The sequence below is a fragment of the Barbus barbus genome (genome assembly GCF_936440315.1).
Source record: "Barbus barbus genome assembly, chromosome: 47".
Taxonomy (NCBI): Eukaryota; Metazoa; Chordata; class Actinopteri; order Cypriniformes; family Cyprinidae; genus Barbus; species Barbus barbus.
The window spans coordinates 7,860,572-7,874,167 of NC_136725.1; the positions used below are offsets into that span (position 1 = coordinate 7,860,572).

Below are 13,596 nucleotides of genomic sequence, written 5' to 3' on the forward strand. Positions count from 1 at the left end.
CTAATGATAATAGTTATAATACATATAATTATCATTTTTATTTGACATCATAAACAATCATTTAATATCACATTATATCAAAAGTTTAAAAACGGAAAACAAGATTTGTTCCCCCAGAAGTTGTATTTAATTCTGAAAAATGCATTTAACAGTTTCAAGACACATTCGTGAAATTGGTCAGCAAAATATATTTTTAATATTTTTAAATTCAAACGGGGGGTATACTTTTATATACACCATGTTAAATGAAACGGTAGAACAATAAGAAAAGGGTCAAGTCCTGTTAATCTTGTATGATTGTACATAAAAAGCAAAAGTAACAAAATTATAGCTGCAAAATTACAAACTGCATATTGACAAGAGTCATCATACTGCAATATGTAAGACTGTGCTGCTGCCTGTAATCAATCATGATTCTCTGCTGGCTCACTATCTGGATACATTTTCAAGTATTTCTCCACCATGCTGTCCAAATCATGCTTAATAGCACAGTTAATATAGAGCAGAGCCATGCTCTTGTTTCTGTGATGCACAGGTGTATCTTCCAGGTACGCTGTCAGTCGTTGTTTCGCAGTGCTACATTTGTCATTTGTCAGAGCAAAGACTGGCAGATTGTACAGGACTTTCAGGAGAGCACACACGTTGGGGAAGAACTTCACATCGGACAGCTGAAGCGTCTCGTAGATGGTTGATGGCAGTACAACGTCTTTAGTGCCATGCTTCCATTTGATCTTCCAGCAGTGTAACTCGGCAGGAAAGGTGTCTGGGTTCAGCAAGTCATCCTTATAAATGTCTGCACTGGTCTCCTCTGCGGTGTTGAACTTCAATTGTCCCATGATGGCAGGGACAAGTGACAAGGACTTCAGAGCCTTCAGGTGATTTTCAGAGAAAAGATCAGACAGCTCCTTAATCACATGGCTGACCACTGGAAGGGTGACTTGCTCTTTATAGTAGGTCTCAGGTTGGATTTCCTCACCAGATGTTGGTCGTTTTCTGAAGTACAGCCTGGGTACTTTCACTGGGATTTCAAGAGCTGCAGCCAGGTTAACAGCCTCCTCAAACCAGAACTCATGGTAGACCTCGATATTCTCGTAAACTTCATTCAGCGAATGCAGAACCGCAGTTAGACTGCTAGATGCGAAGAAGACCTCGTTCGTTTGGCCTTGCAGATTCTTACCAAAGGCTCTGGAGAAGGAAAGCGTGTTCTTCAGCACCACTAACGTCATGACAAATTCAAAATCAGCCAATGCCTCGGATATGACAAAGGCATTGTGTGCTACTTCATCGCTCCATTTGTGATCTTCATTATCATGGATGCTATCCATGCAAAGCAGGAGAGACTCCAGGAGGTCAACAGCTACTTCGAAGGTATCATGCTGCTCAGTCCATTTCGAGTAACAGGCCTCTTTGAGGACACTGGCCTTTTCTTCGTTTCCCTGGTAGTAGATCGAAATAGCATTGTCCAGCTGATTTTGTAACAATGGTGACTTACTGAAAAATGCATCCAGCTTTTTCAGGGTAGACATGACGAGATGCACTCCTGTGAAGGTCATTGTGTTAGCCAGGCAGATGTTTAGAGAGCAGCTGGAGCAAGGGGTGAGAACCGCTAGCGGGTGTAACTCAGCTATTCTGGCCACCACTGCTTTAACCTTCATAGCGGACACACCAGAACACAAATATGCCTGTCCTCTGCAGTACTGCATGTCCAGGCCACATTTCTCGGTCACTTCAGCAATAAGCCTCTTGGTGATAGCCTCCACATCACCCTCAAAAGGCAGAAACCCGACAAATTCTTCCCGGAGGGAGTTGGTCTTGTCCACAAAACGTATGAACAATGGGAGACGACTCTCTCCACCTATCTCCACCAGGTTGTCTACAACCAATGAGAAGCGTCCTTCTTTAACTTCAGCCAACAACTCTCCACGAACACAGTTTTCGATCACTTCCAGCATCTGCTGCAATTGAGTGGAGGAGCAATACTCAAGGTTTACGGGCGACCCCTCGAACTTCTTTCTGAGAAATTCGTCACCTGCGTTGATGCGGTACTCCAAAAGTGCCTGGAAGTTGCTGGGAGTGAAGCTTTTGCTTCTGGGTTCTTTGTCGGAGTGCCCATGCAGAGGGATGTTCTGCGTTCCCATCATCACGACAACATCTAACAAAGACTTAAGATACTCTTTATTCAGCGTTTCCTCATCAATGACCTGGGGGCTGCTGTCAACCCCATCGCCATTTTTGCTCTCACTGATCTCTTTGGTTGTTGCCTCACTATTATCTTTCGTTGGCTCACTTTGGGAGTCCGCTGAAAATACAAAAATACAAAAAAAAAAACAATATGTGTAAATTCAGTAAATATTTTGTATAGTGAAATTCATGTAAATAAATAGAATGTGTCAAAGAGATTTATTACAGCATTACTAAGTAAAAATGCATTTAAAAAATATCCCTCCAGATTACAGATTTTGCAAGGAGGGTATGTAATTATATGAGAAAATTATATTTTAATATCTAAATAACAAAAAAAAAAAAAAAAAAAAACACACAAAAACAACTCACATTTATTCTTCTTCGCTTCAGGGGCATCCTTATTTTCCGTCTGTTAGAAACATACCAAATTCTTTACTAAAACATTCACATTCAGTATTTACACATAATTGACATTTAGCTACCTTAAAAATGTTAAGAGATAGGATTAATACAGTACAGTAACAACTCATCGATTAATACTGAGCAACTCTTACCTCATTATTCGACCGTTTGAGGGAAGGATTGTCAAATATGGTTGGTATCGCATTATCCTTCAGTACAGTCCTGAAAGGGCTCTGGATAATCATCACAATAATGTGCAATGCAATATGTTAGAGATCATGTTATCTATTCATGGGAAGTTACGATGTCAAGCCGTTTTATTTGCCATACTTAAAACTCTTACACAGCCATTTTTCATTCTTGTATAATTATTGTACTTGCAGTTTTTTACTATTTATATTTTCACCGAAATTTATGTCACACTGCAGGACTATTTAAGTGAATGGCAAAGCGAGCAGAAACTTAAAATACACCTTTTCCCTGATACATAGCCTACACAATTTCTTATATTTTAAATTATAATTCATATGAAGGTAAAGTACATTAAAAAATACAATAATTACACATGAACTATACAAAAGGATTAATAACAACTTACGGTTTTGGTTATCAAGTTAGGTTCAAAGTGTCTGGCACACAGTCTGTGGTATTTGTTCAGATGGTCCGGTGTTTTGTCTTTAAGGTCTGAGCGACAGCAGTTTTCCACCCATTTCTTGCACCTACAGAATAAATATCTTATGAATGGAGGGCTTTTAGCATCTGCCATAGCACTTTAATGTGGATATAGCATTATGATACTGTAAAATAGTGCATATTCTCTGTATTGTTTAGTTTTTACTGAAATATACCATGTTGATTGTGTCTAGCTGCTAATACACAACATCCATAATGGGATCAATGCAGTTCATATCTATGACAGATATATATATACTTTCAGTACATTCAATCAGAACTGCGTTTTAACAGCCAGTTGGCCTAATAAACACACTTTCTTATCTCATTTAAACAATACAATTGCAAAGTAAAACTGGGCAGCCTGATAAACAACTCCTGGTTATATAACAATACGTTGTGCAGCATATAAACACTATATATTGTCTTCTGATCTGCCAAGCGAGCTAACTGGCTCAGTGCAGCTCTGCATACAATGTCTGTAACTTACTGGAAAATAGATGAAGGTTTAAACGGAGGTTAAACACTAAGTCGTCTATCGTCTAGATGACAAAGAGTAAGCTAGGAGAGCAAAATGTGTGTAATTTACCTCTCTGGGTCCCGTGGAAACCTGAAGAACGCCAGCACCGAATGAGTGCTGTTCCTGGAGCAGTTTAGCGCCGCGCAGAAATTAGGCATCGTGCGTTCACTCTGAGTCGAATCTTTAATAGCGAATCAAGTTCATTGAACTCACTGTGATGATATTCCGTCCAGAAAGTTTTAAAAAACGTAGTTTTAGAGACTAATAAAGTGGTAAATTGATCGGCACTCTAGTGCTTTGTGTGGCCTGGAGGAGAAGCGCGTTGGAATTCGTTTCCGTCCCACAATGCTTTGCTCGTGCACAGCGAGTTCAAATTCCCAGCCAATCAGCGTGCGCTTACAGGAAGAAATTGGCGGTAGTTTGGGAGGAAGCGTGGATCTGGTAGAAAAATACATTTATGAGCAATATTAAAGTAGTAGTTAGGCCAAGACCGATAGATGTGTCATTTACTCACATGATTTAAAGTCTTTTTTGAATACAAAAGAAAAGGTTAGACTGTCTCAGTCACCCTTTCGTTGCCATACAGAAATGTTTTCATTAACCCTTAACTAGACACATCAGATAATAAAACCATTTTTTCCATTACATTGACACAATGAAACTGATATTTATATTGCACTGATATATTCTTTATTAAGGTGTCTTACATTCACTAGTTCAGTGATCACAATAATGGTTAAAATACAGTGAATGCTCATCTTGCCTTTAAAAAGACATGGTCACTAGTAAGGGATTCATGAAATCCTCTAGAAAATAAGTCTAGTGAATTACAAGACTTTACTGTAGGTTCAGAAAATTACACATTTAAAAGAAAAACTGAACAGCTGAACAGTAGCAACAGCAGAATTGGTGACATCTTAAAAATCTTCAAGAGAAATTAGTGACAGAAAGGCAACACATTCTTTAGTTTGTTCATTTTTCAAAACAAATCAACAGCAAAAAACCTTTTTACATCAATGTCAAAATTGTTTCACTCCATCTTCCAGGTTCACAAAATGAACAAAGCAGTGTTGTGTTAAAATGTTACAAAAACAGAAAAAAGCTATTTATACACACACACACACTGCACTAGCCTTGTTAGCATAGAAGAGAACTTTTATAATAGTGCCTATAAATCAGATTATTGTCCCTAAACTGTTAAAGCCATTGCAGTTAAGAGATCATTTAGCAGCCCAATGCAACAAACACTTACATATTAAAACAAACCATTTTTAATAGTGTCACATAGGATACTTAAAATGTAGGTGTTACATATGCTCATAAATGTCAACATCAGGTTATACGCTTAACTGCATACTTTTGCAAAGTCTTCAGGCTGATCAGGCAGGTCTTCCAGTAGTGCTGGGTTTTTTCTGTAGATGTAAGCATTTGCATCTGCATCTTCCATCTGCACCAGCTCAGCCAATGAGGAGACGCAAGTATCGTGGTCGTTCAGCATACCTGGCATACGAGAGGACTTACGCTGGATTCGTGTCGATCGTCGAACAGGAGTCAGAAACTTGAGGTCTTTGATGGTGCTTTTGCGTCGTGAGCCACTGCCTGGTGCCGTTTCGCAATCGATTATCTTTTTTACACTATAGGATGAGAAAACCAGATGAACACTTAAACTTCTTACAAATGTATGTGTCTTTGTACATACCGTTAAATGACCCCAAACTCACCTTTGCAGATATGGAGTCGTTTTCACATTGTATTTCACAATGGATGCCCCTGCCATCTCTGGAGTGGTGCTGTTCATCTCCTCATCACTGTCATCATCTTCACTCGCAAATGGCTTCTTCTCCTTAGGTTCCTCATCATCATCCTCATTCTTTATAATAGGTTTCTTAGTGTCTTCTGTAAGCTCACTTTCTGAGTCTTCCTCATCTCCCAGTTCCTCCTCTTTCAGAATTTCAAACACTTCATCTGTTTCCTGCTCCTCCACTTGCACTTCCATTCTTTTCTCTGCCACCATGTCAGATTTGTCAACATTTACACCTGTTGAGGATGGGCAAAAACATATGAACAATTTATAAAAATCACATCACGACTCAAAAATAGTAATATTAGTGTTAATTAGCAATTCCTGCATAAAGAATATGAATGGGACTCACCATCTTCACATGATGAGGGCGTCTCCATTTCCTCCAATTTATCACACAAGTTCAACACCAACTGCATATTACATATAAGCAAAGCAGAAATTACGAAAAAAAAAAAAAAAGACAAAGTACATCAGTGAATATCTCTCTGTCTGTCTATCGGTTTCACGAATAAGACTCTCTTATGGTTCTTACCGACTCCATTCTTATCTCTGGGTCGACTGGCAAATCCATATCACTGTTGTCCAGCAGGTCCAGTGTGGTATTCCTAATATTACTTGATCTCCTAGAACACACTGATTTATTGTCAGGGACTTCGATATCATTAGTTTGGTTGTTGGTCTTCAATGGAGTGGTTGGTTTTACAGCCTCAGTCTGGACTGCAGGCTCAGACTGGGCACCAGTTGTGGCTTTGGGTCCAGTTTTAGGCTGTGGAGCTGGTTTTGGTTTTCTTGAAATGGCTGTCGACTTTTCCGCGATTGGAGGCCTTTTCAGAGCCTTTCCCCTAGATGCCAGCCACTCTGCAAGCTTTGCTCTGAAAGTAGAGTGCAAATGAAACATTAGACAAATCACATCAATATATTCTCTTCTATCAGCACATTGTCACACTTGTACAGTTAAAATTAAGCAGGTCATGCTTGACTCAAGTTTCTAAAATACATAATCTATTGTCCAAAACTTTGGTGTCTAAGATTTTATGTTTTTTGAAAAAAAAAAGTCTCAAGACTGCATTTATTTGAGCAAAAATACAGTAAAACAGTAATATTGTGAAATCTTACAATTTAAAACAACTTTTCAATGTAATGTAGTTTAAAATGTAATTTATTTTTGTGTTAAGCAAAGCTGTTTTTTCAGTAGCATTACACAAGTCTGCAGTGTCACATGTTTTAACTTCAGAAATTATTCTAATATGCTGGATGGATGCTCAAGAAAATATTAATTGGACACATTATTATTAATCAAATAAGAATAATATTCTTGTGGAGAGCGTGATACATTTTTTTTTTTACCAGTATTCTTAGGTGAATAATTTTTTGTAACATAGTAAATGTCTTTAAATAATTATTCAGACAGGATTAATTAAACTGATTAAAAAAAAAATGTATTAATTAAATAAATATATGCTAAATAATCTTACCGACCCCAAACTATTTGATGGTAATGTATTCAACTTACCTTCTCTCTTCAGCCGTCTCTATTTGTACTTTGTAGTGGCTGACTGTACTTGTGACAGGCCTGCAGACTTTCTGTTCAGTGGTGGCTGTTTTGGGTATCTCCACTTGCACCATCTCTTTCTTCTTCAAAGCCATGGGTTTGTTGATGGCCAATCGCCCTGTAGCTAAAGGGGCTGACCTGGGAAGAGCACAAGCACCTGCTTGTGAGACAGTGCCTTGGACCTTTTGAGGAATCTGTTTTTGGGGAACAGACTTCTGGACTGGTTTTTCAGTGGCGTTCAGCTGGATATCGGAGACAGATTTCGGTCTAGATGACAAAGCAGCGTTTACTCTGGGTTTAGTGGATGCAGGCAGGGAAGTAACAGACTTGGACCGAACTTTTGGAAGCTCAGGTTTTGGTCTGGTCACATTCGGTTTTGAAATCACCTTCTTTTCTGTGGTCTTCACATCAGCACTGGGTTTTCTGAAACAGTCGATTTTAGACTGTACTACACGACCCTTATATGTACCAGGTTTGGATTTCTGGATGGCAGAGATGGTAGAGGGTGGTTTTTGAACTTCTTCCACAAGCTTCCTGTGTCTTACAGTCTGCTGTGTACGGAAGGCCTGGCTTAGTGTGTTACGCTTGGTAGGATCAGCATTAGTTTTAGTCTTCAGTCTAGCATCCTTTTCCTTCTCTCTTGTTCCAGAGTTATCCTCCTTAACATCATTCTTTGACTGAAGGGGTGCAGATCTACAAATCACTTTTTGTTTTGATACAATACTGCTGGTGACTTGTTTTTTTGGGCCACATATTGGTTTACTGTTTTCCTTGTTGCTCTAAATAGAAAGAATAAAGGAGCTGAATTAAGCAAACTACATTTCAAGCACACAAACATTTGTTACACATCTAAATGTGAGAAATAAATGTCTGAAATCTATAAAAGAGCTGATCTGCTTCACAAAATGCAATGATCACCTTTCTCACCACTGACTCCATTCTGTGCATCTATAAAGGACAGCTCTTCAAAGACGATGATTTCCCCTGCACAACACCACACTGTTATAACCTTCAAACAAGCAAAACAAGAAAATAGCAACTTTTGACTGCTTTATTTAGCTGGGTCATGTCTCACAAGCTTGAACTACATCAAAATTAGACAATACATATTTTTGTGACTGTCATCTTAATATTATTATAAAATAGAAATCGAAGTTGCACCCAGCCATACAAAAATACCTCATAACATATCGAACAGATGAATTCAAAATATTTCACACTTTTCTATCAGTACTAAAACAATCATAGAGGAGCTCCCATTATATTAGCACGCTTCAAAACGAACCAAAACATGACAATACTCGCAACAAATTGATAATAGTTGCCAAAAAACAGCATCTACTTACGTTATCTACTGCTCCTTCAACCAGTCAGGTAAGACAAGTATAAATATCTCGGTTTAATAACTGTATTTGAAGAAGAAAAATCTCCTCAGATTCAAGCACAGCACACGCTCTTTCAAACTAGTTTGAGTTCAGGTCAGCGCGGCGAGATTCAGACCGTTTGTGAGTCACTCTAGCCTACGAATCGTATTGGCTGCTTCTGATCACGTGATTAAAATTGAGTTGGCCCCACCCCTTTTATAGAAAGCAGGGAGCAGCCTGTTTTGAACCAAAATAAAATTCCTCTCATAACTGCTCAGTTTCAGAAGAACCCGGCTGCCCTAAATTCCAGTCTAATGACATTAATTTAATTTTAGATAGCCCTAGCCTTGGTAAGAAAACATAATGTTTAATAAAAAAGATAGGCTATGTATGAACAGCATAGTCTATTGTGCTTTTATTTTTTGAATGCCCCTGTTCATCTTTGTTTTGGTCTTAAATGTCTTAAAATTTCTAAATGTTAAAATGAACTGCATCCTAGTCTTAAATGTATCATATGTTTTACTTCATTCAAATGAATATGACTTTTCTAAAAGGAAAATATTTATTATTGATCTGTTTTTGCTATTAGGGACATTTTATATTCATCAAACTAAATGGAGTAACTTAAAACCCAATTTTGCTAATTTCCAAACAGCCTTTAAAGTTTATTTAGAATCTATAAAGTCTTTAAAAAACCGTACAGCCCAAAGGATTGTGTCTCTGCTAAATGAGTTTATTTTCTTTTTTAAATTATTATTTTATTGTTTTTATTTTATTAAAACTGTCTCAATTTGTATTTACAAAATGTGTAAATATGAGAAATATGTGAAGAACCTGCTGTTGAATTTCGTAATTTTGAAAGTTCAAAAAAAAAATATATATATGTACAGCATAATTTCTATTTAATTTCTTCCATGTGAAAATAACTGAAAAATCTTAAAGTCTGCTAAAAAGATGAGAGTAAATTTCATCGCAGGGCATAAATCAAAGTATGTCATTGAATATATTTATTCCAGACACCTGCACACGTACAGAATGCAGTTCAGAAGTTTGGACATTTTCCTGTTCATTTATTCGCTCAAAAGGCCTCATACACGCACAAGTGCATAGCAAATTACATTAAGCCACTAGATGGCAGAAGATTCCACAGTCTTGATGCCCTAAACCAGCTCTAAGCAGAATATTACAAACCCATTTGAAATGTGCCTGCATTTCAGTGTGTGATAATGAGTAAATAAGGAGCTTATAGCTGTTAGGCTATGACTCCAACTGTGATCTCAAATTGCTTCCCTGGGGGTTCCACTTTAATTAATGCAATATTTAATTCATGAGATATTCTGCTGACTGCATCATGTGAGGTCTGTTACACATGTGTGGTCATTTCTGCCAGTTAATTATGACCTTTATTTAAATAAAGAAGGAAACTAATTTGACCTCTGTGTCTGGACTAATCTCCTGTAAACCAGAGGCAAGAGGGAACAAATGAAGCTGGTTGGACAACTTCTTGGTTATTCCATTTCAAGTAGACATTGACCTGAAAAGCACTGTTTTCTTATTGGTTTACAATAAGACTTAAAATGAACATGCATCTACTTAGCTAGGCTATCATTTACAAAAAAAAAAATTAAATTATAAATGTTGTTCAATCCTGATGTTACAAGAGAAAATAGTTAAACATAGCCATTAGCCAACAGTTTTTCATGTGAAGTAGACTTCACATATGGCACTGATGGCAGCCATATGGCTCCATCGAAACATCAAGCCAAAAACAAAATCAACCAATCCCTTTCTTTTATTTAATCTATACACTAAACCTAGTTGCATATTTCTGTGAGGGAAAATATTATTGCTGGTGTGGTATCAAAATAAGACTCATGAAATGATGACTCCCCTGCTTCTCCCTATGAAGCTTTACTCTGCAAATAACTACACAACTACAAGCAGAATCCTTTATGATATGTATAACCAGCGTTTCTAAACTAACCATCTGCTTTCACCCTCATTTGCTACAGAATTCGAGTACATGATGTACATTAATAGCTTCACCTACTACGGTCACAGAATATGATGGTCACAGTGTTCAGATTTTGGTAACCTTTAATACAGTTTTATCAGATTTGGTGACCCTGCAAAATTAGAGAAGATTAGACACCACTAGAGTGAATTTGGGTAACATTAAAGCCATTCTGTGTGAAATAGATGGACGCAATGGATTTTGGTAGCAGCCATGGATAATGTGAATATTAGGAAATATCTAAAAGACATCAGACCATCTTCCAAAGACTCATCTACCTGACTCGAGACAATACTAGAGACAGTAAATCATCCATCAAAATTATTGAAGTAAGAGGGAATCACAGAGGTGAGATGATCTTATACATACGGACAGCTTTTTCCCTGAAGTCTGGCAAAGCAATGCTTTGAGCATTATGAGTGCCCTCCATAAGTATTGTAACAGTGAAGACAAAATTGCTCTGTTGGCTGTGGAGTCAAGACATTTGCAAATATGATTAAAAGATGAATATGAGACAGAACTACAGAATGTCACATTTTATTATTAGCCGTTTAAACATACATGTTTTACCAAATAAAAAGTTCAGCACTTTTAGAGTCCATCCCACTCATTGATGTGAGCATAAGTATTGGGACAGTTGAACATAAGGCAGATATAAAAGATTAAAAGCTATTATTTAGTTGCAGATCCCTTGCACACAATTACAGCAGTGAGTCTGAGACCCATAGACATCACCAGACTCTTGGTCTCATCCTTTGAAATACTTTTCCCAGCCTTTAATGCAGCCAATTCCAATTGTTGCTTGTTTTGGGGAGTTTCTGCCTTTACTCTCCTCTCCAGCTGGTGAAATTCATGTTCAATCAGATTTATATCTGGAGATTGACTTCGGCAATTTAAGACTTTACATTTCTTTGCCCTTATAAATTCCTTGACTGAACTGGCAGGGTGTTTTGGGTCATTGTCCTGATGCAACATGAAGCACTTCCCAATCAATCTGGTGGCATTTTCTTGAATATTGGTAGGTATTTAGATAAATACCTACAAAATACCATCATTTAGATAAAGGTTCATCTTTGTCTCATCGGCCCATAAACACAGTTCCAAAACTCTTCTGGCTCAACTTTGTGCTTTTTTTGCAAACTCTAATCTTGCCTTTCTATTTTTGGTGCTGGTCAGAGGTTTGCATCTTGCTGTGTAGCATCTGTAATTCTGTCAAAGTCTCCTGAGGACAGTAGATTGTCAGAGAATCACCCCAGCTTTCTGGAATTTGTTGGTGATTTTACAGCCACATCTTTTAGGGTTCATTTTCGCAGCTTTTATGATTTGTCTGTCATCAACTACTGCTGTTTTCTCAGCCGATCAGGTCGTTGTTGGTTGCTGGTGGTTTCCAAACTCTTCATTTCTCCATGCCCTTTGTTTTTGCTATAGCTCTAATTGACTTCCTCTTTTCTTTTAGCATCCAAATTGCTTGCTTTTCTCTCAAAGTCAGCTCCCTTATCTTCATCCTGGTGGTTTGTGTGTGTCATTATCGGATGCAAGATTCAGAATACAGAAGTAATGGATATAAGTTCAAGTTCAAGTTCAAGTTTATTTATATAGCTCTTTTTACAATACAAATCGTGGTAAAGCAGCTCTACAGGAAATTAAGTTCCCACAATATATTTATATATTGCAGAACCTTAATATATTTAACTTATGGCAAAATTTGGTAATTCTGTATGTTGTCTGAGCGTTGGCATCCTCTGAGGGGTTGGCATTATCGTTTCTCAGGTGTTCGGTCATCTCAGATCATTTAAGGGTTGGATCCAGACTGAAGCTTCTGTCATTCCGAGTTACCACGGGATGTTAATCAGAAACAGAGAAACAAATAGAGACATAATTAGCGTAGCTGCTGTTCCATCTAAGCAAAAATTATTTGTTCAATCCAAGTTAAAGAATAATAATAATGTACATTTGATCAGATATAACTGCAGTACAAGATTACAAGATGCATTATGTGAATGCTTGGCTAAAGATATCCTTGTCTTTAATCTAGATTTAAACAGATAGAGTGTGTCTGAACCCCGAACGTTATCAGGAAGGCTATTCCAGAGATTGGGAGCCAAATGTGAAAAAGCTCTACCTCCTTTAGTGGACTTTGCTATCCTAGGTACTACCAAAAGTCCAGAGTTTTGCGACCTTAGGGAGCGGGTTGGATTGTAGTGTGGTGGAAGACAAGTTAGGTACGCAGGAGCTAAACAATTTAGGGCCTTATAGGCAAGTAATAATATTTTGTAAATGATACAGAACTTAATAGGTAGCCAGTGCAGAGACTGTAAAATTGGGGTAATATGATCATATTTTCTTGAGCTGGTAAGAACTCTAGCCGCTGCATTTTGGACTATCTGTAGCTTGTTTATTGAAGATGCAGGACAACCAGCTAGCAGTGCATTACAATAGTCCAGTCTAGAGGTCATGAATGCATGAACTAGCTTTTCTGCACCAGAAACAGGTAGCATGTTTCGAAGCTTGGCAATGTTTCTAAGATGGAAGAATGCTGTTTTTGTAACATGGGAAATATGATTTTCAAAGGACAAGTTGCTGTTTAATATAACACTCAGATTTTTGACTTTAGAGGACGTGACAGTGCATCCGTCTAGTTGTAAATTGTAATCCAAGAGATTCTGTGTACTGTTTTTTGGTCCAATAAGTAATATCTCTGTCTTATCTGAATTTAATAGGAGGAAATTATTGGTCATCCAATCTTTAAGATTTTTTACACAATCTATTGGCTTAGATAGTTGAGAAGTTTCATCTGGTCTTGTTGAGATATATAGTTGAGTATCATCAGCATAACAATGAAAACTAATCCCATATTTTCTAATAATATTACCAAGGGGCAACATGTATATTGAAAATAGCAGAGGACCTAGGACAGATCCTTGTGGTACTCCATACTTTACTGGTGATAATTGAGATGACTCCCCATTTAAATGAACAAAGTGGTAGCGATCGGACAGGTATACTAAACCATCTTAAAGCCTGCCCTTGAATACCAGTATAGTTTTGTAATCGATCTGAGTGTGTCATGGTGATTCAACATCT

At 37.6% G+C, this 13,596-nt stretch overlaps 2 protein-coding genes across 5 annotated transcripts; both read right to left on the reverse strand.

Moving 5' to 3' along the window:
- Positions 1 to 15: 15 nt before the first annotated feature.
- LOC306866112 (52 kDa repressor of the inhibitor of the protein kinase-like) lies at positions 16 to 4,136 on the reverse strand. Its single transcript, XM_079411135.1, has 5 exons — positions 3,848 to 4,136; positions 3,185 to 3,305; positions 2,739 to 2,819; positions 2,554 to 2,593; positions 16 to 2,299 (listed from the first exon to the last, which is right to left on the reverse strand). The coding sequence occupies exons 1-5, from the start codon at positions 3,934 to 3,936 to the stop codon at positions 405 to 407; spliced, it is 2,226 nt and encodes a 741-aa protein (XP_079267261.1). The 5' UTR covers positions 3,937 to 4,136; the 3' UTR covers positions 16 to 404.
- Positions 4,137 to 4,448: 312 nt separating this feature from the next.
- On the reverse strand, positions 4,449 to 8,656 carry LOC306865511 (cytoskeleton-associated protein 2). 4 transcript variants are annotated; one of them, XM_079410148.1, is made up of 7 exons: positions 8,481 to 8,656; positions 8,053 to 8,143; positions 7,096 to 7,913; positions 6,115 to 6,454; positions 5,932 to 5,992; positions 5,500 to 5,815; positions 4,449 to 5,412 (listed from the first exon to the last, which is right to left on the reverse strand). In XM_079410148.1, the coding sequence occupies exons 2-7, from the start codon at positions 8,080 to 8,082 to the stop codon at positions 5,124 to 5,126; spliced, it is 1,854 nt and encodes a 617-aa protein (XP_079266274.1). In that variant the 5' UTR covers positions 8,083 to 8,143; positions 8,481 to 8,656; the 3' UTR covers positions 4,449 to 5,123. The 4 variants fall into 4 exon arrangements, with proteins under 4 accessions (XP_079266274.1, XP_079266273.1, XP_079266275.1 ...); XM_079410147.1 differs by having other exon boundaries at positions 8,053 to 8,118; positions 8,481 to 8,618; XM_079410149.1 differs by having other exon boundaries at positions 8,062 to 8,118; positions 8,481 to 8,610.
- Positions 8,657 to 13,596: the final 4,940 nt, after the last annotated feature.